Raw genomic sequence first — 24098 nt, forward strand, 5'->3', positions numbered from 1 at the left:
GCAACCTGACTCATCTGTTTCAAAACTCCTTTTATGTTCCTAGAAAGGTCTGGGCCTTGTGAGAATCTGATAACCATTCTTCGATAGACCTTAGCCTCTCTACTATGGTCTGTCTTCCTGTCTTGAGAAACCCACAGCCCCTTCTTTCTATTTGTTGCTGACAATACCCCACCTAAGCTGCCTCCTTCACATCTGTCTCCATGAAAACACCCTAGACTGCTAGACAGGGTTGAAGGAAAATGTCTGGTTACAGGGCCATACCAAAGGTGTCCCCAGCCCAGCTTCAGAAAAAATTCCAAGGAGAGTATTTCTGAGGCTTGCGGAAGGGAAGGGGGTTCAGATTCCAAGAAACTGCAGTTAAAGCCTATAATTTGCACCCCAGGCATGCCTGCTCCCCCTGGCCTGGCGTTGTCATCTTCTCTGTACCCGCAACTCAGTCCTGCCTGCTGGAACCCTGAACCTCTTCAGAATGCAAGAGGATTATAAGAAACGGCAGGAAGGCCTCAGAGAAGTTTAAGTACTTGGCCATGACTGAAGTCTGCCCTCATCAAGGTCCTAGGCACTGAATTCTGCCCCAGGGAGTGATCAGCTTCTTTCTGGAATCCACCCCTCACCTTGATAGTTGAGTGTCAGCTAGTTGGGGTTCTCCGGTTCCCAATATTCCAGACCTTGTTTTCTATTTCTGCTTATTTTGAGCTGGCAATTGATGTAGGCAGGAAATCACTGATGTGGACTTCCTCAGCACTGAGCACTGTGTACCAATAGTAGGGCCACACAAGTAAATTTTCCATAGATTTAACTCCTTTCTTATGCCAATGGTTTGCCTCCAAAGACAAGAATTATGCAAGCAAGATAATTAGATCGGCTTTGTATTAAGATCTTAAAACATAAGAAAGACAATGCAGGGAGTCAGTATAGTCTGAAGCCATACTGTCCAATGTGGTAGCTGCCAATCACAGGTGTCTATTTAAATGTAAATTAAGAAAAACTAAATTATGAATTCAGTTTCTAAACCATACTTTCCATAATAGGTACTTAGTAGCCATCTATGGTCATCCTGCTGGACAGTGCAAAATTCACATTCTCACCATGTAGTGAGTTCTGTTGGAGAGTGCTGGCCAGAGTAATAGAGGCCAACTTCAGAATATAGGTATGGCTCTGCCTGGGCAGAATTAAATAGAAGAGGAGGAAAGAGCTGCAGGAGGGAGGAGCTGTGTTCAGAGGTTGGAATGAACCTGGTACGTTGGGCCAACCCTGGGAGGATAGGGCTAACCAGAATCAGTGTTCCTTTTGAGGCGCCGTGATAGCCAGCATCACTCTGATGATAAAGATCGCAGGGGAACGCAGCAGAGAAGCCCCTTCCTTCTCTCAGTGCTTAATCCCACAAACCCATCCTTAACTCACATTCTATCCCTCAGAAGAGTTCTTACCCTGGCCCCTGAACTCAGGAACTTGCCAGCATAACTCGAGTTATTCTATTGGAAAATGCTGCTGGGGAAGGACTGGGATAAGGATCTGCACCTGTCACCGTGGCCTCATTCCGCCCCCAATCTGGTGTGAGAACCTCTTTTGCTAATTGGGGAATGACAAAAAGCCTTGAAGCCCGAACCACCTGACTTCAAGTACAGCTCCTCCACTCACCAGCCATGTGCCCTTAGGCAAGAAAGTGAACTCCTACAAACCTCAGTTTACCCATCTGCCAAATGGAGTGGTCCTAGCTCTGACCTCACAGGGTAGTTACAAGGGTTAGGTGGTATGATGTTTGCAAAGGACCTGGCATAGTTTCTGACAAGGTGAATGTAATCCCTTCATGAGGTTATTCCTTACGCCAAAGATGCTGACAGTTTTACTGCTGTTGTTTCTGCTGCACAATCAATTTTTAAAATTTTCGAGTAATTGGATCATCAGATTTTTCCTTAATCATTTATGTTCTGTGTATTATATAAGAACATTTCGCTAGCCCAAGATTTTCTTTTTTTTCTTTCTTTCTTTTCTTTCTTTTTTTTTTTTTTCTGGTACTGGGGATTGAACCCATGGGTGCTTTACCACTGAGCCACATCCCCAGTCCTTTTCATTTATTTTGAGACAGGGTCTCGCTAAGTTGCTGAGGGCCTTGCTAAGTTAATGAGGCTGGCCTTGAACTTGTGATCTCCCTGCCTCAGTCTCCCAAGTCACTAGGGTTATAGGTGTGTGCCACCAAGCCAGTTCCTACCCCAAGATCTTAAAGATAATTTCTTATATTTTCTTCTAAATGTGTCTTAAGTAAACTTTTTTCTATACCTCTTTTTTATTGATTCATTTTAGTTATACATGACAAAAGAATTTATTTTGATATAATTTCAGAAGCATGGAATATAATTTGTTCTAATTCAGTCCTCAGTACTTCCCCTTCCCCCACTTCCTTCTGTCCCCGTTCCTTTCCTCTATTCCATTGATCTTTTATTTAAGATACAAGACTTTACACACACACACACACACACACACACACACACAAACACACATACGTATGTTCGTTGTCGATGGACCTTTATTTTACTCATTTATTATATGTGGTGCTGAGAATTGAACTCAGTGTCTTACACATGCTAGGCAAGCACTCTACCACTGAGCCACAACCCCAGACTTCCACTGATCTGATAGTAAACTTTTTCTTAAAGGTGTGCAAGCTGAAAGCGTACTACTTGGGCAATTTGTCCAAGTCTATGGAAGCGAGGAAGCCACACCCCAGTCTTAGCTCCCCCTGGCCAGGGTAACCACTAACCTGAATTCTAATATAGCAAACTGGGTTTTCTGTTTCTGAGCATTATAAAGGCAGATCCACACTACATGCATTCTTAGGGTGTTGTTTCTATGATTTATTTATATTGTATAGGAATTATTATATGTTTATTCACCTTCATGACTTTATATTATTCAACCATGTGGCTATAGCACAATTTATCCATTGTACCCTTTTTGTACATGTGGGTGGTTTTATTCTTTGGCTGCAATGGCTAGTGCCTCTCAGGGAACATATGCATGCATTTCTGTCGGTTGCACAGACCCAGGAATGAGAAGTGGTTCATTCCTCACTTGGTACCACAGTTATCAAATGCTGGTTCAGAAAGAAGGCCTGAGGTGTATCCAGGCTGCCCTATTACAGATAAAGGGGTTCTGGCCCAGTGTGGGCTATGACCTGCTGGAGGTCACACAGCTCAAGTGCGGCAGAACTGGGAGCTCGTGTGCCACTTTGTCCTGGGGCTCCTCTGAGGGGTCAGTTGAACCCTCCTCAAGTTCTGTGCCAGTCACCACCTCACTCCCTGGAGTTCCATCCTAGGAGCACAGCTGACAATGTTGTTTTCTTGACTCTGTTTCAAGCTTCCTCTCTTTTGCTGTAATTTTCCCCCAAAGCCCAGAACACATCTATGCGTCTTCGTTCCAACTCCTGTGATTATTGCCCTAGCTGGGGCCTTCCCTGCATACCCCCTACTGACCCACAGCACTTCCTTTACATGTTCAGCTCAGCTGCCAGCTTTCCTCTCCAGGGATCCCTAGCACTGTCTGGTAGGTGGCATGGACCTGTCTGATAATCCCACTACCCAAGTCATCAGGGAGCCCTCTCCTTGCCGAGCCCCTAACAGCTGGTGATAACACACATGTAATCCATGGACTCCAACTCTGCTCCCCACCCTGGATCTGTGGATTTGCCATGCCCAAATGTACTGCAATGTATTGCCATGATCCTAGGATGGTGCTGGTGTGGGAGGCAGCCTTGGAGGATGGGAGATGCTGCAAACCCAGATGTGCACATGGCCTAGGCTGGACTGGGTCCCCTATGCTGGCTGCTGTCCTGGGGCACTGGCACATCTGACACAGGGCAGTTCTTTCTTCCGTTCAGTGACTTCAGCAACTTTGGTGTTGCTAAACCATCAAGATGCTGCGACAAGAGCCCACTCCCTCTCTTCCTTTAAAAATGTTAAGCTTGCAGGGAGTCTGGCAGTCCTAGACACAACGCACTCTGCACTGCCTCTGGTGTCCCACTTCCTCTCCCTTCGTTTTCCCTTCCCTGCAGTAATTAACACCACCTCACACACTGTGTTTTTATTTTATCACTTGTCTTTTCCCCCAAGAAAAAAGCTCCATGAAGGCTGAGGTTTCCGTTGACTTTTGTCTTCTGCTCTGTCATCACTACCTAGAATGGGGCCCAGCACACAGTAGGACTAAAAATAATTTCGCTAACTCTAGGGTCCTGTTTACCTTCCTTTTTTTAGGTTCTCAAAGTCAAAAGAGTTGAGTTACCCATTTCCTAAGACTACAATGGTGTCACCTGGACATTTGCCACATAAAAGATCTACTTGTGATTATTATTATTTATTTATTTTTTGATGGGGGCAATTTCTCCTTTTCTATCCTGTGACACAAAGACTGGGCATGTGATCTGGGAGGAGATGGACACTTCAGCTGAAGGGTAGGTCACCTTTTGTTGAAGCCGAGAATGAAAGAACCTCCAAGTTCAATATCTCCTAGATATTCTGCTGCCAGGTAGGGACTCAGTCATCTTTGACTCTACTATGGTGCTGCTGAGCACAGTGCCCAGCATCTAGAAGGTGCTTAATAAATATTGCTGGATCCAATCTTTATCAAGTGTGCTCTTCGTTGCTCTTCTCAGTCCGTTGAAAATTGCAATGAGGTGGTTTTTCTCCAGTTTGATACATTTAGACTTGGGGAACCTGAGCTCCTTGGAGAAGAGAAAAACCGGGTATTGTGTTCTGTGTATGTACGTTATCCACATTAAATGAGAAAGAGCATCTATGATGCCCTGGGAACTGTACTAAGCCCTGGGAGCGTGGAACAAGAACTGAGGCACACCCAGCCACCAGGGAGCTTGCAGCTGTGGGCAGCTGGTTCAGACAATACGTAACATGGTTGGGACGACAGGAAGGCTTCCTTAGCGGGGAAACATTTGATGCAAACACTGAAGATGAATAGAAATGAGGTAAAGAGTGTATTAGGGCAGAAGTGGCGATATGGGTTTATTCTTTGAGAATGGGATATGCAAAGCTCCTGAGGCACAAAAGAAGGTGAGACTGGAGCCCAGAGAGGTGCATGGACCAGAGGGAGGGTTGAACACAGCCTTGCCTAGCACAGCAGTTTAAGGATTGCTGTGGTTTGGATAAGTGTTCCCCAGAGGCCCATGTGAAAAGATTTGGATCCCAGAGTGCTGGAACTGGGAGTTTCTGTGAACCTTAGAGACATGGTGTCCAGGGGGAGGCCTTAGGTCATTAGGGGTGAGCCTTAAAGGGAACTGTGGGACCCTGCTCTCTCTCTCTCTCTCTCTCTCTCTTTCTCTCTCTCTCTCTCTCTCTCTCTCTGTCTGGGTCTTGTGGCTCAAGATGTGACTACTTGCTCTAATGTCCCCTCTGGCTAGGATGTGCCCCCTCACCAGAGAGTCTAAATCCATGGGGCCTCCTGATCTTGGACTTGACACAAAAACGAACCTCTCTTTACTTCCTAAGTATCCTGCGTCAGTTTTTGTGACAGAAAGCTCACTAATACAGGGTTTTAGACTTTTAAGTCCTATTTACAATCTGATTTAATTATATACGTTTAATGTATACAAGATGTTTTGATGCACATTGTGAAATGGTTACCACAGTTAAGCAAATTAACATATCCATTATCTCACCTAGTTACCCCTCAGAATTTTTTTTGTGTGCTAATGGCACCTAAAATCTACTCTTTCAGAAAATTTCCAGCACATGATGTGTTGTAATTATAGTCATCATGTTCTACCTAGATCTAGACTTATTCATCCTGCATATGGGAAACTTTTGACCTACATCTGCCCATTTCCTCCCTACTTCTCACTCTGGTAACCCCCATTTTATTTCGTTTTTATGTATCTGACTTTTTATTTTTTTCTCTTCAGATTCCACATATAAAAGAGATCATGCAGTATTTCTCTTTCTATGTCTGGCTTATTTCACTTAACACAAAAGATCTCCAAGTTCATTCAGTTTGTTGCAAATGGCAGGATCTCCATTTTAAAGGTTGAATAATAGTCCATCATATGTGTGCATTGTACCACAATTTCTTTTTCATTAATCTGTCCACAGGACCTTAGGGTTTTTCATTTATTGATTTATTTATTTTTATGTGGTGCTGAGGATCAAACTGGGTGCCTCACATGTGCTGGGCAAGTGCTCCACCACGGAGCCATATCCCCAGCCCCAGAACCTTAGGTTTTTCCCATATCGTGAGCCTTCCTGTAATGGACAAAACTTGCAAACTGGTGATCATGGTGTATGGGTGTATGAGATTTTTGATCTATCACTCCCTGCTACCCCCATTACTTTACATCCACATGATTCCAATCCCATCCAACTGCAAAGAAAGGAAGGAAGACCTGGTTGGTGCTGAGGTCATACACTGGTGCCTTTTCATTTTGCTTTCTCTATTTCAGGATAGCTCCAGTCTTTGCTTAAAGCTGCTGGAAGTTCTCTTTATGTCAAAGAGCTGGGCGAAGCCATGGGGACAGGCTGTTTTCACAGCTGTGCTGAACTCCAACCCCAGAGCTGTCTGCCCCACTCCTCACACACTCTGCAACTCTGGCAAAGAGGGAAAGATGTAAATCCTGCTCTCCCCCGTGTGTTCTGAGCTCATTTGTCTCTGAGCCTCACCCAGGGGCCTCTTAAGCTCTGACTGTGAAGTAGTGAGCCAGAACTGCAGGAAAGGTGACTGCTGAGCAGAACAGCAGGGCCTATCCCATGAGCAGGGCTGCCCTGGTGTCTGCAGGTGTGCCTTGCATATATACAATAAGCGCATTGACAAGACCCTAGACGGATGGGCCCACAAGCTGGTCAGGGCCATCACCTCTTCCTATGGGAGAGGAAACTGCTTTTCTCCTAAGTTTAGTGAACTAGATGATCTCCAAGGATTCCTTCAGTTTTGACAGTCTATGATTTTATGAAGATGTATAGATAGCAGATCTTTAAAATGCACTGTGGGAACAGAGTTCTTTCTGTGCTGCAGACAGTGCAAAGTGTTTTTCTTATGTTTTTGTTTTTGTTTAGTCTTTACAGCAGCCTTTGGAATCAGCTTTTTTTCCCACTTTACAGATGAGGCTTAGAGAGGAAAAGTCAGTACCAAAGCTCTCACGGCTGGCAAGGAGCAGAGCAGGCTTTCTGGTATTGAGCATCTAGGACAAGGGGCAATTCCTTTCCATGTTCATGACCCACTGAAAGCTGAGCTGTGATCACCTCCAAAGACTAAAAGAAGACCCCAAATGGGCAAAATACTTTTCACACTCAGCACCTGAGTGCTGGGACCCAGCTGACAGAGGATTTGAGTTTGTATGGTGTTTTTGTATGGTGTCTTAGGAGTTGTAGTTCTGGGATCCACTGGGGCCTGAAGGTTACTATAATCCAGGCCACCAATTAGCAATTGAGTGGAAGAGCTATGTGCTTCATAGCAGAGCAAATTAGAAGGTACTTTCTGAAAAGAAGTAGGGCCCAGCTCCTCACATGAGGGGAGGTGAAAGCTCACAACAATGCACACAGTTCTTTGGCCTTGCCTTCGGGACTTCAAGCAACTGTGCTATCTTTATTTCTCTTTAAAATCTGCAGAGGTCTTGTTGCATCTGCTGCTTATTTTGTGAACACAGGTCAATAGGAGACTCCAGAAAGGCCCTTCCTTACTTTGCTGCTTTCTTTATAAGCCCTGCAAACCTGCAAAGGTCTAAGTTGCCCAACAGTATCTGTCTGTTTTTTTTTTTTTTTTTTTTTTTCCCCTCTCTCTTAACCATGGCCATGTATGGTGGGGGTACTTCTGCAGATATAAACGTACCAGCACCTCATATGCATCCAGTTATCTGGATTAAAGCTTCCAAATTCAAATGTTTTCAGAAACTAGGCAGGTAGGATTTTGAGTGAGGCCCACTGGGCAAGCCCTGGACTCTACTGGTCAACTCTAGCCTGTTTGTGGCAAAATTTAAGCAGAAACTATGAACCCGGTGTCAACAGATTTTTGTGGGGTGAAATCTCTTCATTTTTATGAGTTGGCAACTGCATGAGTCATTTTTCCATTGCTTTAATAAAATATCCAAAGCTGGGTTTTTAATAAAGAAAGGAGGTTAATTTAGTTCACAGTACTGGATGATCAAGGGCATGATATTGACTTCTAGTTGGCTCTGTTTAAGGCCTCTAGGTAGATGGCATCACACTGCCAAAAGGGAAGATCAGGGGGTGAGACAAGAAGCAGGAGAGGGAGGTTGGGCTCCTTCTTTTCTAAAGATTCCCTCTCGTGGCAGCTAGGGTCCCACGAGAACTGTCTTAAATCCTTCCAAAGGCAGTGCCCCCAATGACCTAATCAACTCCAAATAGACTTTACCTCTTAAAAACCTCATAACCTCTTAACAGTGCCACACTGGGACCGAGCTTCCAATGCATGAAATTTTGGGGGTCAAATCACATCCAGACCAGAGCAGCAACTATTAAAAAGATTATTATGTATATAATCTATATCTATACCTATCTAAATGGCACATGCCTGTAAAGCCAGCTGCTTGGGAAACTGAGGCAGAAGATTCCAAGTTCCAAGTTCAAGATCAGCCTTGGCAATTTAGTGAGACCTTATTAAAAAAAAAAAGCCCAGGGCCATAGCTCAGTGGTAGAGTACCTCTGAGTTCAATCCTCAGTACAACAAAACAAACAAGTTTAAAATACTATGTACGTGAAGGGCAAGTTAAATACATTTATGGACAAGAATCAGCCCAGAGGTATCCAGGAATCACCTAATTCTACACTTGGCTTGTTGCCTGTGTGGACGCAGCCCTTCCTCTTGAGATTATTCTTGCCCCAGGGTTTGCTAAGCCAGCTGGCTGAAAGACTTTAGTTTGAGCTGATAAGAAGACTCAGGTTTCAGTCTTATTCTGTTATAAACAACTGTGTGGTCTTGCTCACATGAATCTCTTGGTTTGGTTTGAAAATCCTCATCTATAAAATGAAGGCATGGGTGAAGGACTCCTTAAGAATCTTTCTACTTCCCAGGTTCTATGTCTATGGCTTTAATTTGTATAATTGAATTACTTAATCTTGTTTATATATAGAATATTTAGACTGGGTACTTAAGACATGCAGGATTAAGATGCAAAACAAATCTAATTTACAAGAGTGAAGGGACCTTTGAAGTGTGATCTTTCCAGTGGATTCCCTAAAAGGGAGAGGTTAAGTAACTGCTCACTCTAAAATTAAAAGCCACCCCACTTCCCCAATGGCAAAAGCCAGTAGGAATTTCATTTGAAATCTGGGGCAAGTTGATGGAGGAAGGAAGATAAACACAGAGGATTGGAACTTCCATCCACTGCTGTTGGAAATGGAAAATGATGCCTCCACTTTAAAAAGGTTTGTCAGTTCCTCAAAATATGAATCATAGCGTTCCACTCTTAGGTATATATCCAAGAGAAGTGACAACACATACCCACAAAACCCTTGTACATGAGCGTTCACCGCAGCAGCATTCATTGGATTCAAAAAGTGGAAACAACTCAAACGTCCATTCGAATGGATAAATAAAATGTGGTCTATTTAATCAGCTATTCTGCAACAAAAGGAATGAAGTTCTGATACACGCTACATCGAGATAGAATCCTGAGAACACTAAGCTAAGTGAGAGAAGCTGGTCACCGAAGGTGACATATGATTTCATTTATATGAAAAAATTGAAGAGGCAAATTCATAGATAGAAAGCAGGTTAGTGGTTGCCTGGGATAATGAGGGAATTGAGGAATTGTGCTGCAGGATGTGAAGTCTTTAGAGAGTGATCAAAATGTCCTAAAATTAACTGTGATGATGGTTGTGTGACTCTGAGAATGTACTAAAACCCACTGAATTATATTCTTTAAAAAGGTGAACTATATGTTATATGTAACCTACATCTCAATAACACTGTTACAAAAGGAATATTATGGAAAAATAATATTTAAGTGAAGTGGTAGATAGATAAAAGGTTGAGCAAAGGTTAAGAAGGTAAGGGGAGCTGGGCACTGTGGTGCTCACCTATAGTTCCAGTGGCCAGGGAGGCTGAGGTAGGAGGATTGAGAGTTCAAAGCCTCAGCAACTGAGTGAGTTCCTAAGCAACTCAGTGAGATCCTGTCTTTAAATAAAATATAAAAAGGGCTGGGGATGTGACTCAATGGTTAAGCACCCCTGGGTTCAATCCCTGGTCCCCGCCCCCTCCAAGAAAAAAAGAAGGTAATGGGAAAAGAACCTTGTATGACTAGGTTACACTACTACTAATATATTTTTAGGGGTACTCATTCTTAGAAGGGACTCCATTTAGCAAACAAACTATGATTAGGGAAAGAGATGGTTAACACTAAGAAATAGTGATTTTCATTCTTGGATGTGGTCCTAAGTACTAAATTGTTTTTCTGAGTATTTTTATGTAGTATTTTAAAGCTCGGGCAGCCTGTTAATCTACTTTTCAGTTACATTTGTTTGGCTGGTTTGAGTTAGTAATGAGGATGCATTATGGCAAGGGACGCTCATGACATCAGTACCAATGAGTCTGCCAAAACTCTGAGGGCTCTGCCAAGCCCCAGTGACTTGTCCCAGGCCTTGAAACATCCAAATTTCAAAATAGTTAGAGTGAAGGACTTGCTAGTTGGTGCTATGTTTGGGCGAATTCTGTGTAAAAGTGCCAAAGGTGACAACATTCTGGCAAGAAGCAATTACTCTAATTCAATTGCAAGGGTAATTTCGGTGGAGTTGAAACCCAGGCCATGTTTTGTCAAATTCTCTAGGAGGAGGAGTCACAAATCAGATGTCAATAGGAACCTGGCAGGTAAAGTAGAAGAGCCTGCTTATTCAATGGCGGGCTCTCTTTTCATCTCCTGAGGGAAGCCCCTACTCTGTGTGTTGCTGTTGCTGTATGGAAGGAAGGGACCAGCATCGCCGAACTAAACTTGTGATGTTTCAAAGGCAGCTGAGGGTATGGATTTTTTTTCTTTTTGAACTGGGAGTTGAACCCAGGGTCATTTTATCACTGAGTTATGTCCCTAGACCCTTTCTATTTTTTTTTTTTTTTTTTTTTTGAGACAGGGTCTCACTAAGTTGTTGAGGTTGGCCTTGAACTTGATTTCCTCTTGCCTCAGCCTCCCAAGTTGCTGGGATTACAGGTGAATGCCACCACACTCAGCTTGAATTTTAAAGAATGAAATCTTCCTTTTAAAATCTTGCTATCTAATTAGAGTAAAAAAGTGGGAGAACCCATAGAACAGGAGCAAATTATTTGCAAATCATATATCTGACAAGAAATTTGCATCTAGAATATATAAAGAATACATACGTCAATAATAATAATAATAGTAATAGACCCAATTTAAAAGTGGGAAAATGATCTGAATAGACATATCTTTCTACCTTTTTTTTTTTTTTTTTTTTTTGTGCTGGGGATTGAACCAAGGGCCTTGTACATGCAAGGCAAGCACTTTACCAACTAAGCTATATCCCCAGCCCAGAGTAGACATATCTTTCTACAAAGATAAACAAGTGGCTAATAAATGAGCACTTGAAAAAATGCTCAGTGTCAGTAGCATCAAGGAAATAGTAATCAAAACCACAGTGAGATACTACTTCAGACCCACTAGGATGGCTAAAATGGAAAAGAAAGATATTAACAAGTATTGGTGAGGAGGTGAAGAAATTGGGACCCTGACTCAGTGTGGTAGGAATATGACATGGCCCAGTCACTTTGAAAAGAGTACAAAAGGTTAAACATAGAATTGCCAGGTGACTCAGCTTTCTTACTTTTGTTATCTACTTAAGATAAATGAAAACATACGTCCACACAAAAAGTTGTACATACCAGCGTTATTCACAACATCCAAAAGGGGGAAGCAGTCCAAATGCTAATCAACTGATGAAAGGACAATATTCCATCATGTGGAATATTATTTAGCATATTTGGCAATAAAAAGGAATTAAGTACTGATATATTCTACAAAATGGATAAACGTTGAAAATGTTATGTTAAGTGAAGGAGATCAGTAAAAAACAAAAAAAAAACACACCGTATATTATATGATACTATTTATATGAAATGCCTAGAAGAGGAAAAACAAAAGAGCTAGAAAGTAGATTTTGTTTGCCTAGGGTATAGAGGATGGGGAGAATGGAAAGTGACTGTGAAGGGCATGGCTTTGTTTTTGGGGTGAAGAAAACGTTCTGAAATTGATTGTGGCGAAGGTTACACGATTCTGTGAATATACTAAAAACCATTGAGTTGCACATTGGAAATGGGTTAATTGTATGGTATGTGAATCATTTCCCAATAAAGCTATTACAAAAGAATACTGTGAGGACCACACAGAACAGATCTGCCAGGCTGCCAACTTTTAGTTTTCTGCATAGGACTTGATGGTTGCATAGAAAGTCTGGAAGTGGTTCATCAAGCCTAGTCCCTTAGAAACCAGAGAAGAGGGTGCTCTGCTAGTGGCAGATACAGGCCCAGAACTTGCTTCTTGATTTTTTTTTTTTGGTGCTGGGTATCGAACCCAGGGCCTTGTGCTTGCAAGGCAAGCACTCTACCGACTGAGCTATCTCCCCAGCCCCTGCTTCTTGATCTTGACCTCTGGGCCACACTAACTCTATCCAAAGTCTAGTTTTTAAGGCTTAACAAGGATGGTAGTGAGAAGTCATTAGGAACAGCTGGATGATCTCTTCCCTTTCCCACATTTTGCAAAGGTTCCCTAAAGGCTTGTGGGGAGGGGATAAAATATGACAAAAGGGAATACTCCTTAAAGGAAAAGACAGGCACAATGCTTTCCTGAGCCTTTTTTCCTATAGCACGGGAGGCTCTGTGAGTTCCAGAGAACACATACTCTGTACGTTTGTGATTCACTTACACTTAGCTCATCAATTTGTTGTTTGTGGAAGAAACATCTGATGTCCAAGAAACCCTGGGGGCCTCTTAAAGTGTGTGTGTGTGTGTGTGTGTGTGTGTGTGTGTGTTTATTTGAACCAGAGAACTTAACTCTGCCAAGAGCAAATGGAACTCAGATATCAAAAGGTCTGAGTTCAGTTTTCATTGAATACAAAGGGTGAGTAGATTCTGAGCTGAGCCAAATGCATTCCCCCACCCTTAATTTACAGTACATTGTTTTGGCAGACTCTACAATCTTGAAAGCTGGCTTTCTTCTTCCATTCCTCTCTAGGGTGTAACCACAAGCCTATCTTTCAGTTAACTTTACCAAAAAATAATGCCATATTATAACAATTTATGAGTGCCTCACTCATCACTGTTCTTATAGCTATGGGTTTTATTAGAACGAATTGAGATGTTTGAAAAGGGTAAAACTGTCCTTTGAAGTTATAATTTTGTTTGATTTCATACAAAAATTTTTATTTTACTTTTTAAGTCCTTTCTTGTGGCAGTTTATTCAAGGGATGTTGCCCCACCCCCTTCCTAGTAGATGGTCAGGCCACTGCCCAAGATTACTGTTGCTTGGAGTGCTCAGATTTGAAGGCTTTGACCTATTCCCTCACTCTGCCTTCCAAGGAGATAGGCTCAGTGAAATGATTAGTACTTTTTATTTTATTTTTTAATAAAAAAACAGTGTATCTATTGGGTTTGATCTCCAGAACCAGGAAAGAAAGAAAAAAAGAAAGAAAGAAAGAAAAAAAAGGAACAAGAAAAAGTTGAAATCATCCCAAATTCTGCCATTAATATAAGCACTGATAAGATTTGTGGATCACTTTCCTTTAACTGTAAAAAAGCATTTATATGTTTACATCTATATCAGTTTGTATCTAAAACTGTATCTTCGTAGTTATAAAATCAGATATCATTGTTTCATAATCCATCTTTTCCACTTGTTAGTTTAAGATTATCTATTAATACAATTAGAATAACTCTTACATGAAGTTCAGATGTGCAGACGATTACTCCAAAGATTCAGTAAGGAGTCTTTTGATTTCAAGTGATAGAAAACCAGTGTCAGACTGACTAAAACAGAGTGGGTAAGTTTGGGGCTGACATCTGAGCAGTCCAGTGGGAGGTCAGATTTAGAGTATTGCAGTTTTCAGGGTTCGAGTCATTTCAGGAGATTTGTTTCTTCCTTCTTTCTTCTCCTGCCACCTTTGTGCCATTCCTATGTTGCCCGGACAGGCAGCAGTTCCAGAGCACAAGAATTTGGGCTCTTGGCTGGTAGAAGAGAGCAATGCCCCGTTCCAGCACATACCAGGCAAACCCCATTGCATTGCATTGGTCCCATAGCAACCTCTGAGCCCCTCATTTTGGCTTATGCCTGGGCCACATAATATACCCTGGAATTCAAGTGCTTCACTCAGGATAATTCAGTTTTACTTTCCCAGAGGTTCTTGCTAAAGAACTTCAAGAGCAGAAAGGAGGCTTCATTATGCTGCAGACACAAATTTAAGTCCAGTTCAGGGAACATCAAGTGCTTCTCTGTCTCTTCTAAAATTAGTGCCATAAATTCTGAGCCAACTATTTCTTCCTAGGCAATGTGATTATGAAATACTTGTCCCCTTTAAGTCCCCACTTATCTCTTTCTGGTATCTTAAGTTTTCTCTCTTACCACTTGATTTTTCCCACCATCTTTCAGATGTGAACTGGAACCAGTCATTTTATTTAGTTCCTCTCTTCTGGGCTCCATGAACTCGGGGGAAATGGAACAGATGTTCTGATACACTACATCTTTGGTTCTTTCATGGCTTGTCTAAGGGCATATGGACCGCTGAACTAGAACTTGGAGTTCTTGTGGGCAGCAGAACCATCTGATATAGGTGTATTAGGCCCTTCACCAGGGTCAATGCAGAAGGAAATGCAAATCACCTCTTAAAAATATAGGCACTTTGGTTTAGTGTCAGGTGTTGTTCTAAGCACCAGGGACATAACAAGAGACCCACTTTCTCTACTCTTGAGGAGTGCCCACTCTAGAGACATTTATTCCCACAGAAACTATATGATAATTTACTAAATGCCAGATATTGCTCATCATTTGTTTCATTTAATGAAACAGAAACAATTCCTTCACAGATAGTTATGTTTTGTATGTGTAGGGTGGAGAGAAGGAGGGGTGAATACAACATACATAAATCAAATTTTTTATCATGTTAAAAAGATGTTAAGTGCTGGGGAAAAAAAGAGGATTAGTAGGGTTGGGTATGTCAGAGAGGGTTTATAACTTTGAATAGGGTGGTCAGGGTATGTCCCATGAAGGTGATAAAGAGGAAGGGAGGCCTGATATTTGGGAGAAGAGCAAGTCCAAAGACCCTGGGGCATTAGTGTGCCAGTGTTTAAGGGTATCAAGAAGGCCAGTTCAGCTGGAGTAGATTCAGCAAGGTGGGAACAGTAGGACATGATGTTCCAGACAGATCATGTAGGGCTTTTATTCTGAGGGAAATGAGGACCTGCCAAGTGCTGAGCCAAGAAGCGACCTGATCTCAGGTTTCCAAGAGTAGTTCCAGCTTCTGCGTTTAGACTAGCCTGTGCCGGTGCAGGTGAGGCGGTAGTGATGCTCACTAGAAGAGTGACAGGTGCAGGGGGTGGAAATGGTCGGATTAGGAGATCTATTTTGAAGACAGGACGAACAGGATTTTCTGAAAGACTGGATGTGGAGTAAAAAAGAGGTAGGGACGATTTCAAGATTTTTGACCTTAAAGAATAGGAAATTTTGGCCTTAAAGAATGGGATAGCACTTGATTGAGATGGCAAACACCGGGGGAGAGCGTTTTTGTTTTGTTCTGGTGAACTGGGTCAGGAGCTCCCTTCAGTCACATTAGGCTTGAGGGGACTGTAAGCTATCCAAGTGGACTGGGCAGCTAGATTTTGAAGCTGTCTGGAGAAATTATTTTGGGGGCATCTATCTCTAAAGCCTTAGAAAGTGAGGCCCTGCTACAAAAGCTTGGGGTCTCTATAGAGGCCAGAATTGGCCATGTCCCCTCCTCTCAGCTCTCCTAAAGGAGGGAACATCCCTGGTGGCACAGCATCTCCTTTAACACGCAAAGCCCTTCTCTTTCCTCCTCGGGGGAAAGACGATAAAAAACCGACAGTAACGATGATGCGCCCCGCACTGCGTCCTTTCCTCAGGCATCGCGGGGAGAGGGGCACAGCCCTGCGGGAGGAAGGGCTGGCTCGGCGGCGGCCTCCGGCCTCGCGAGCGGCCTGGAAGCCCGGCCCAGCGCTGGGCGGGGCCGGGGGGCGGGGCCGCGGGCGGGCACGCCACAGAGGGGGCGTGGCCGGCTCAGCGCGCACGCCCGCCGGCCGCTCGCGCTCCTCCCTCCTTCCTGCCTTTCCGCGGGTGATCAGCTGGTCTGCGCTCCCCTGACGTGGGCCGGGGCACGTCACCGCCGAATGGCAGCCTCCAGAAAGCCACCGCGAGTAAGGTGAGGGGACTCTACCGGGGAGCCGGCGTCCGGGCAGCGCGCCCTGTCGGTTCGCGCTTGTTGCAGCCCAGAGGGCAGGGCCGAAAGGGTAAGCGGCGGTGGGCCAGCCGCAGCCGGGCGAGGGCCCAGCTGCCCGAGTCTCCGAGCGGGAGCCACGGGGCTGAGCCATGCAGCCGGGCAAGATCTGGTTGGTTTCCGGCGGGGCCACGGGCGCCCCAGAGCAGCCCGAGCCTGTCCGGGACGAGTGTGCCAGAGGAGCTGCCCGCTCGACCGGAGGGCGCGGTGGGGGTCACCGCCCCCTACCCCCACGGCCCCGCCGCAGGGCCCCCGCAATTGCAGGAAGTTGCCTGGTCTTGGATCCTCCCGGGGTACCGAGAGGTGGGCGAGCCCGTGCCCTCGCCTCACTTCACCAGCAATCTAATCTTCAAGTTTCAACCTGACAATTCTGATACCTGCATTTCATTTTACAGGACCTCATCACCACAGAGATAGGCACCTTTAGGCCCTCCCAACTCAAGTGTGTTCAGAGGCTGCATTAGAGGAATATTTTGGCATAACCTTTAAGAAAACCCCACCAATCACCTGCCCTGGGTTCTTCTTGGGCACAAAGAGATGAGAAGGATAATCCCTAGGTCTCGAGTTAAATATGTTTTAGTTTATTTTCCCCAATAATGAGAGTACACTTACTAACAGTGTTAGACCAAGAGAAACCATCAAAGTACACAAAGGTCAGAATCCAAACTTTTGGGTGGTTCCCAGGGGTCACTCATCCTCTAAGCATAAGAGACTTGAAGGAACTCATGTCAGTATGGTTAGGCTTACCTGCCAAATTCAGATCAGAGCTTGTAAGTGGACAGATCACAAGCCCACCTTGACCTTGCCCTGGATTGGCCTTGTCACATGTTAGGGGTGCGCCAAGATCCAGACCTGCCTTATGGAAGGGTGTGGTGAACTTCAGTGTTGAGAAGATCCAAGTTAGGTGCTGGAAGTGAGGTCAGGTAAGTTGATAATGATGAGTTAGGCTCTAGGTTGAGAGGAAGCCTTTGAGACCAGGTAGTCATTGCTGGATTCATAGAATGACAGTATTTTAGAAGCAGAAGGGTCAAGATCAGCTAGTAGGCTGAGGGAGGAGAGGCCACTTGCCCCAGGCCTTTTCCATAAGTAGTAGAATTTCAGTGCCATCAAGTGTAAAAGTGAGGACTTCTTTCAATTTCGGTGATGGAAATTGAACTCAGATTGACTCAGTTCAATAAGGTTGAACTACTTTCTAGTGCATCTGAGTCCAGAAGCACTAACACTGGCATTCTACTTGACCTCTTTTATGTCTCTTGTCTCTGATTTCTTCAGTGTCACTTTCATTCTCAGGTGGATCATCTTCTTATGGCAGGTTATGAGAGCTGTAGGCTAACAGCCCCAGCAGATAGTATATCTTTCCTAATGATCAGAACAGAAGGTCCAGATATGATTCTCACTGGTTGACTCATCCCTGAACCAGTCATTATTATATTATATTTATATTATATAAATATTAGCCAGCCATTATTTTATTATATTATATTATATTATATTATATTATATTATATTATATTATATTATATTATATTATATTATATTATAGAGGGATGAATTGACCTGAGTCCCAGAACCTGGCAGGTGAGTCGGTGATATTCATTCTAGTCCCTTGGGCTGAGATTGGAGAAGGGATATTCTCAGAAGGAAAACCAAGGTGATCATTTGGAGGAGGAGAGATAGATTCTGGTAGGCAAAGACAATGTTTCCCTGCCCTAAGAACTCATTCCAGTTTGCCTTTGTCTCCTTCCACTAGGGAAGATTAAGCATCATGGTCCTTGCTTTGCCTTATCCTGAGCACTAGACATGTTTCATTCTCATCATGGACTGGGGGTAGGTTTGTGAGTGGGTACCTAGAACTCTGCTGGGATTTCTTTTAAAAAGAGGGAGAAAAATGTGTGGTTGTTAGTTCTGGGCAAAACCGTCTTGTACAAAGGTTGAACAGGAAAGTGCTCTGCATACCTCCGTTCCTCTTATCCATGCCATGACTTTGAGAAGGTGGAGGCTGAAGATGTCCTGGAAAGGAAAAGAGCACTGAACTCAAAGTTGGAAGACCTGGACACTGGTTCTGTCACTAAATTTCTGTGAGCCTTTGAGCAAGATTTCTTTCAGTTTCTTTGTCTAGAGGAAGGAGTTGACTTAGGTGTTCCCTGAGATACTGCCCCTTAGCTCTTAACATTTAATGATGGTCCTGCTTTGATAGAGAGTTTGCAAATGTGTCTAGCAAAGTAAGTGGGGCAGATGGGTCTTGGAGTCTTTAGAGACCATGGTAGGACAAGAGCAGGGCAGCTGTAGTGTTTAGCTGTTTGTGGTTCCAGGGATCCTGAGAGAGTTTGAGGTTGTGATGTTTACTTAGAGAGCTTGAACCCACCTGTCAGACCTGGTTTCTGCTAATTACTTTGCAACTATGGCGGTGTATGTTCTCTGCTGTTATCTTTGTTACTTCTCCTATAAAATGAATGAATAGGACTACCTCTGGATAACCTCCTCCTACCTCTCTAGTCCTATGTTTGAACTGGTCATTGGGACCAACTATCCACAGATAGATAAGAGATATTGACTTCCTTCCCTCACCATTTTGGAAACTTACATATGAAATTATGGGAAATTGGGTGAGAATGTAGCCCTGCCCAAGAAAAAGAAGTGTCTTTGTTTAAAAATTTAATAGCTTTATTTAACAGCTTTATTGTATCATGCATGATAAATTCATCTGTTAAAGTGTACAGTCCACTAGTTACTGGTATATTTACCAAGTTGTATGATCATCACCACAGTCAATTTTTAGGGCATTTTCATCATCCCCCAAATAAATCGTGTACCAATTAGTAATCACTCCTCACTATCCCCAGTCTTTGGCAACCACTAATCTACTTTCTGTCCCTGTGGATTTGCCTATTTTGGTCATTTTATATAAATGGACTCATATACTACGTGGTCTTCTGTGAGAGGCTTAAACCCTTAGCTTAATATTTTCAAGGGTTACCTGTGTTGTAAGTATGGTTTTTTTTTATTATAAAGTAATGGTCCATAGTATGGTTAGAACACTTTTTTTTTTTAAATTTTTTTTTTTTTTTTTTTTTGCAGTGCTGGGGATTGAATCCAGGGCCTTGTGCTTGCAGGGCAAGCACTCTACCAACTGAGCTATATCCCCATCCCTTGGTTAGAACCCTTTTATTTGTCCACTTATAAGTTGATGGGCATTTGGATTGTTGTTGCTTTTTGCCTGTTACAAACAATGCAACTGTGAACATTTGTGTATGTTTTATTTTTCTACAGCACTGGGGATCGAACCCAGAGCCTCACACCTGCTAGGCTAGGGCTCTACCACTGAGTTATATCCCTAGCCCTGGGTATAAGGTTTGATGAGGATATATGTTTTCAGTCTTCTTGAGTATATACCTAGGAGTGGAATTGCTTGGGTTGTATGCTAACTTTGTGTTTAATCTTTTAATGAACCATCAGACTGTTTTCCAAGCCACACCATCGTTTTACATTTCTACCAGCATTGTTTGAGAGTTATAATTTTTCACACCCTTTTCCATACTTGTTAGTATCTATCTTTTTGAATATTACCTTCTTAATGGACATGAAGTGGTATCGTGGTTTTGACTAATGACTAATGATGCTGAGCAGCTTTTCGTTGGAAAAATGTTTCTTCTGATCCTCTTCTCATTTTAAAATTAGGTTATTTATCTTTTTATTGTTGAGTTGTAATAGTTCTTTATACATTCAGGATACTAGGGTCTCTTAACCATATATGCAAATATTTTCCTTTTGTGGGTTGTCCTTACATTTTCTTGATAATGGTATCTTTTGAACCACTTAAGTTTTTTTTATTGTGATAAAGTCTGGTGTATCTGTTTTATTGCTGGTGTTTTTGGTGTTGGATCTTTTTAGAAATCATTCCCAGATTCCAAGTCAGGCAGATTTATGCTTATATTTTCTTTTAAGGGTTTTATAGTTTAGCTTCTATTTTATGTCCTTGATCCATTCTGAATTATTTTTTGTACGTGGTGTGAGGTGGGTTCAACTTAATTTATTTGCAAAATAGTGATGGTTGTCCCAGCATCATTCATTAGAGACTATTCTTTTTCCATTGAATGGTCTTGGTAACCCTTGTCAAAAATCAGTTGACAGTAAATTTGATGGTTTACTTTTGGACTCTTCAATTCTGTTTTATTAATCTATAAGTCTATTCTTTTATCTTGATTTCTGTAGTTTTGTATTTAGTTTTGAAATCAGGAGGGGTGAGTTCTTTTTCAAAATTATTTTGGCTGTTGTAGATCCCTTGCATTTCAATATTTAGGATCTGCTTGCCACATTCCTGCATTGAAGCCTGCTGGAATTTCGATAGAGAATGTGTTGAACTTATAGATTTGTTTGGGGAATATTGTCATCTTAATATTAAACCTTCCAGTCCATGAACATGGAATATCTTTCTATTTATTTAGCATTTATTTCAGTAATCTTTTGTACTTTTTGTAGTATATGTCTTGTACTTCTTTTGTTAAATTTATTCTTCGGTAGTTATTGTCTTTCATGCTATTATAAATGGACTTTAATTTGTTTCATTTTTTGATCGTTCACTTTAAGGGTATGGAAATAAAACAGATTTTTGTATGATTTTGTATCCTGCATTCTTGATGAACTTGTTTACTCTAAATTTCTTTTCAGTGAATTCTTTAGGATTTTCTGTATTCAAGATGTCATTTGCAAAGAAAGAATTTTACTGCTTTATTAAACTGGATGCATTTTATTTTATTTTCTTGGATAATGGACCTGTATAGAACCTCCAATAGAGTGTTAAACAGAAGTGGCAAGTCATCCCTATCTTGCTCCTGATCATAGGGAAAGACATTCAGCATTAAGGATACTGTTAGCTGTGGGTTTTGAAATATCATTTCTCAGGTTGAGGAACTTCTCTTTTGTTTTTTTTTTTTTTGGTGCTGGGGATTGAACCCAGGGCCTTGGGCTTATAAGGCAAGCACTCTACTGACTGAGCTATCTCCCCAGCCCCGAACTTTTCTTTTTGTTTGTTGAGTACTTTTATCATTAAAAGGTGTTGGATTTTGTCATATGCTTTTTCTATGTCTGTTGAGATGATCATGTAGTTTGTTTTTTATTCTGTTGATATGATGTGTTGCATTAATTGATTTTCATAGGTTGAACTACTTTATATTCCTGGGATAAAATCTCTTTGTAATGCTATATGGTCCTCTTTATAGCTACTGAATTCAGTTTGCTGATATTTTGTTGACACTATTTGCATTCATAAGAGATTGTGTTTGTGTGTGTGTAGTATTGGGAATTGAACCCAGGGCCTTGTGCTTGCTAGGCAAGTGTTCTACCACTGAGCCACACCCCTGACCTGGTGGCTTTTTTTTTTTTTTTTTTTTTTTTAATGGAAGAATACCTGGTTCCCCCCAGTTAATTACATCTTACATTCTGCGCTGTGAAACTATAGTAGCAGCCATATGAAAGCAGTCCTGGAGTGACTGGTGAAAACATCTGGTCTTTAGTTCTGGCCATGTGGTGGACTGAGTTATTGTGGACCTGTCTCTAGCAACACCTAAAAATGTGGTCAAATTATTACCTAATTATCTGTAAGTTCAGAGCTGAGTAAAATCTGAAATCCCTACAAGAGGCCCCTGTGCCTCTCTGATCTTATCTCCTAACCACTTGCCATCATGTATATTCCATTTCCCTCTCCCAAAATGTGCTGGCCTCCTGCTTTTCCTTAGGCATACTAGCCATACTTCTGCCTCATGGCCTTTGTTATTTGCTGTTCTCCTTTTCTGGAATGTTCTTCCATGGATATTAACATGGCTTACCTCCTCACTTTTTTTTTTGTCTCTGCTAAAATGTCAGCTGTCATCAGAGACTCCTTTCTTGGCTACCTCATGTGAAACCCTCGTCCCCTTATCTCTCAAACACCCTCTTTCCCTTACCCAGCGTTACTTTTTTTTTCCCCATAGAACATGTATCTGTTGTCTCCTGTCCCCTGTACTATCTCCCACTCCCCTGCTCCATCCCATGTACATTTCTTGAAGTCAGATATATTGTCTCTTTTGTTCACAGTTGTGTCTAGAATAGGGCTTAGCCTTTGAAAGATTCTCAATAGTTATTTGCCTGAGTAGACTTGAAAGAGAAATCCTCAGGTACCAGAAATTTAGAGGGAACTTAAAGAAAGAGTGGTACACTGCTGAACTGAGCCTGGGAAATTTATCAAATTCTATGGCAGACCTTTATGCCTGGATCTGGGGCATCATACTGTCCTATATAGGGATAGGAGACTCATGTGCGTATCTTCTAGCTAAGATATTAATGTAAAAGTTATACTAGAAGCAGACAACAGTGGAAGTAATGCTTGTAAGAACCAGGACACATCTCATTTTCTTAGGTAGTCTCTTCTGAAGATGAGCTCTTAATAAAAGATTACAAAGCACACAGGAATGAGTCACCAATAGCTAGAGGCAGCAGATGCAGCAAGCAGGAGGATTAATATCCCAAATGGAAAATCTGAAAGGAGCTGTAACATAAGGATCTAAAATGATAAGATTGCTAAGAGGATAAATAGAAACCAGAGTAAAAAAATAGGGTACCATAAAGAAAAAAATAGGCAAATGTGAAATAGGACCAAATAGAACTTGTAAAAGTGAAAAATACAGTTTTTGAAAATAAAATCTTAGTCTGGCTATATAGGATGTAAGACATAGTGAAGAGAATTCATGCAGTGAAAATGACAACTGAGGTTTGCCTGCCATAGTGATGTTTTATACCTGCAAATTTATCTAAAACTTTTGTTTTTCCATCACTGGTATTGGGGTGAGAGTTCTTCTGACTCATGGAAGAAAACTGCTAAGTCAACTTGATGTCTTTGACTGAGCTTTGCCACGTTTACTGTGGTCAAAGTCTGCAACATCCTGTTCTTTCTGTATTTAAGGGCGAATCACCAGGATTTTCAGCTGAGAAATCTAAGAATAATTGAACCTAACGAGGTGACACACTCAGGAGACACAGGTGGGAAAACAGGTAATAATCACTTTGTCTATAAATTAGATGGCACATCTCAAAACAATTTTAGGTCTCTCTGTCCCAATCCCAAACTGGGTAGAAGAGAGGGTAAAGAATTAGTAATTGATCATGGCTGGGGTTGAGGATCTAGAAATTAAAAATCATTTTGTCCTTTGGCTTCTCGAGTGGTTAGTTACTGTTTTTATTCATTTATCACTTTCTTTGGTTAACAAATCTGAGAATTGTAGTAGTTTTGCATTTCCCATTCTTGTGGGAATGGGTGGTGGTGATAGAGATAGGCTATTATTAAAAATGTTATTTTAGTTTTTCTAATCTTGTCCTTTATGTTTAATATAGTGCCTTATTGATTTACCTAAGAAATTAGCTTTCAACATTTCATCAAATTCTGAAATGAGAAAAATATATTATTGTGCTTTATAAAATAAGTATACTGTTAGGAAAATCTTGGAAGAATTTCTGGGACCATCCTTTCTTCCCAGGGCTTGTTAGTTGTCTGAGGGATTGACAGAAACCTGAATTCTAAAAGGGATGCGTTATTATATTCCTATCCCAGATAAGCCAGTGCTTTTCTGTGGAGAAACTCAGTCCTTCTAGGTGACTGAAGAATTC

The 24098-nt window shown here is 42.0% G+C and overlaps 1 protein-coding gene and 1 long non-coding RNA gene across 5 annotated transcripts in view; one reads left to right on the forward strand and one right to left on the reverse strand.

Annotated features, from left to right (window-relative positions):
- LOC306660446 overlaps positions 1-24098 on the reverse strand; it is a 356489-nt gene that overhangs the window by 327704 nt on the left and 4687 nt on the right. The gene's annotated exons all lie outside the window — the stretch shown is intronic.
- The window catches only part of XPNPEP1 (X-prolyl aminopeptidase 1), a 50093-nt gene continuing 42242 nt past the window's right edge, over positions 16248-24098 (forward strand). For 2 of the 4 annotated variants that reach the window (XM_079138680.1, XM_079138677.1), the window contains exons 1-2: positions 16248-16385; positions 23398-23486. In XM_079138680.1, coding sequence (XP_078994806.1) covers positions 16354-16385; positions 23398-23486 — 121 coding nt within the window. In that variant the 5' untranslated portion in view covers positions 16248-16353. Of the gene's footprint in view, positions 16386-16741; positions 17384-23397; positions 23487-24098 lie in introns of those variants that run through there. The other 2 variants (XM_079138678.1, XM_079138679.1) reach the window with 2 other exon arrangements.

Source organism: Sciurus vulgaris (genome assembly GCF_902686455.1).
Source record: "Sciurus vulgaris genome assembly, chromosome: 4".
Taxonomy (NCBI): Eukaryota; Metazoa; Chordata; class Mammalia; order Rodentia; family Sciuridae; genus Sciurus; species Sciurus vulgaris.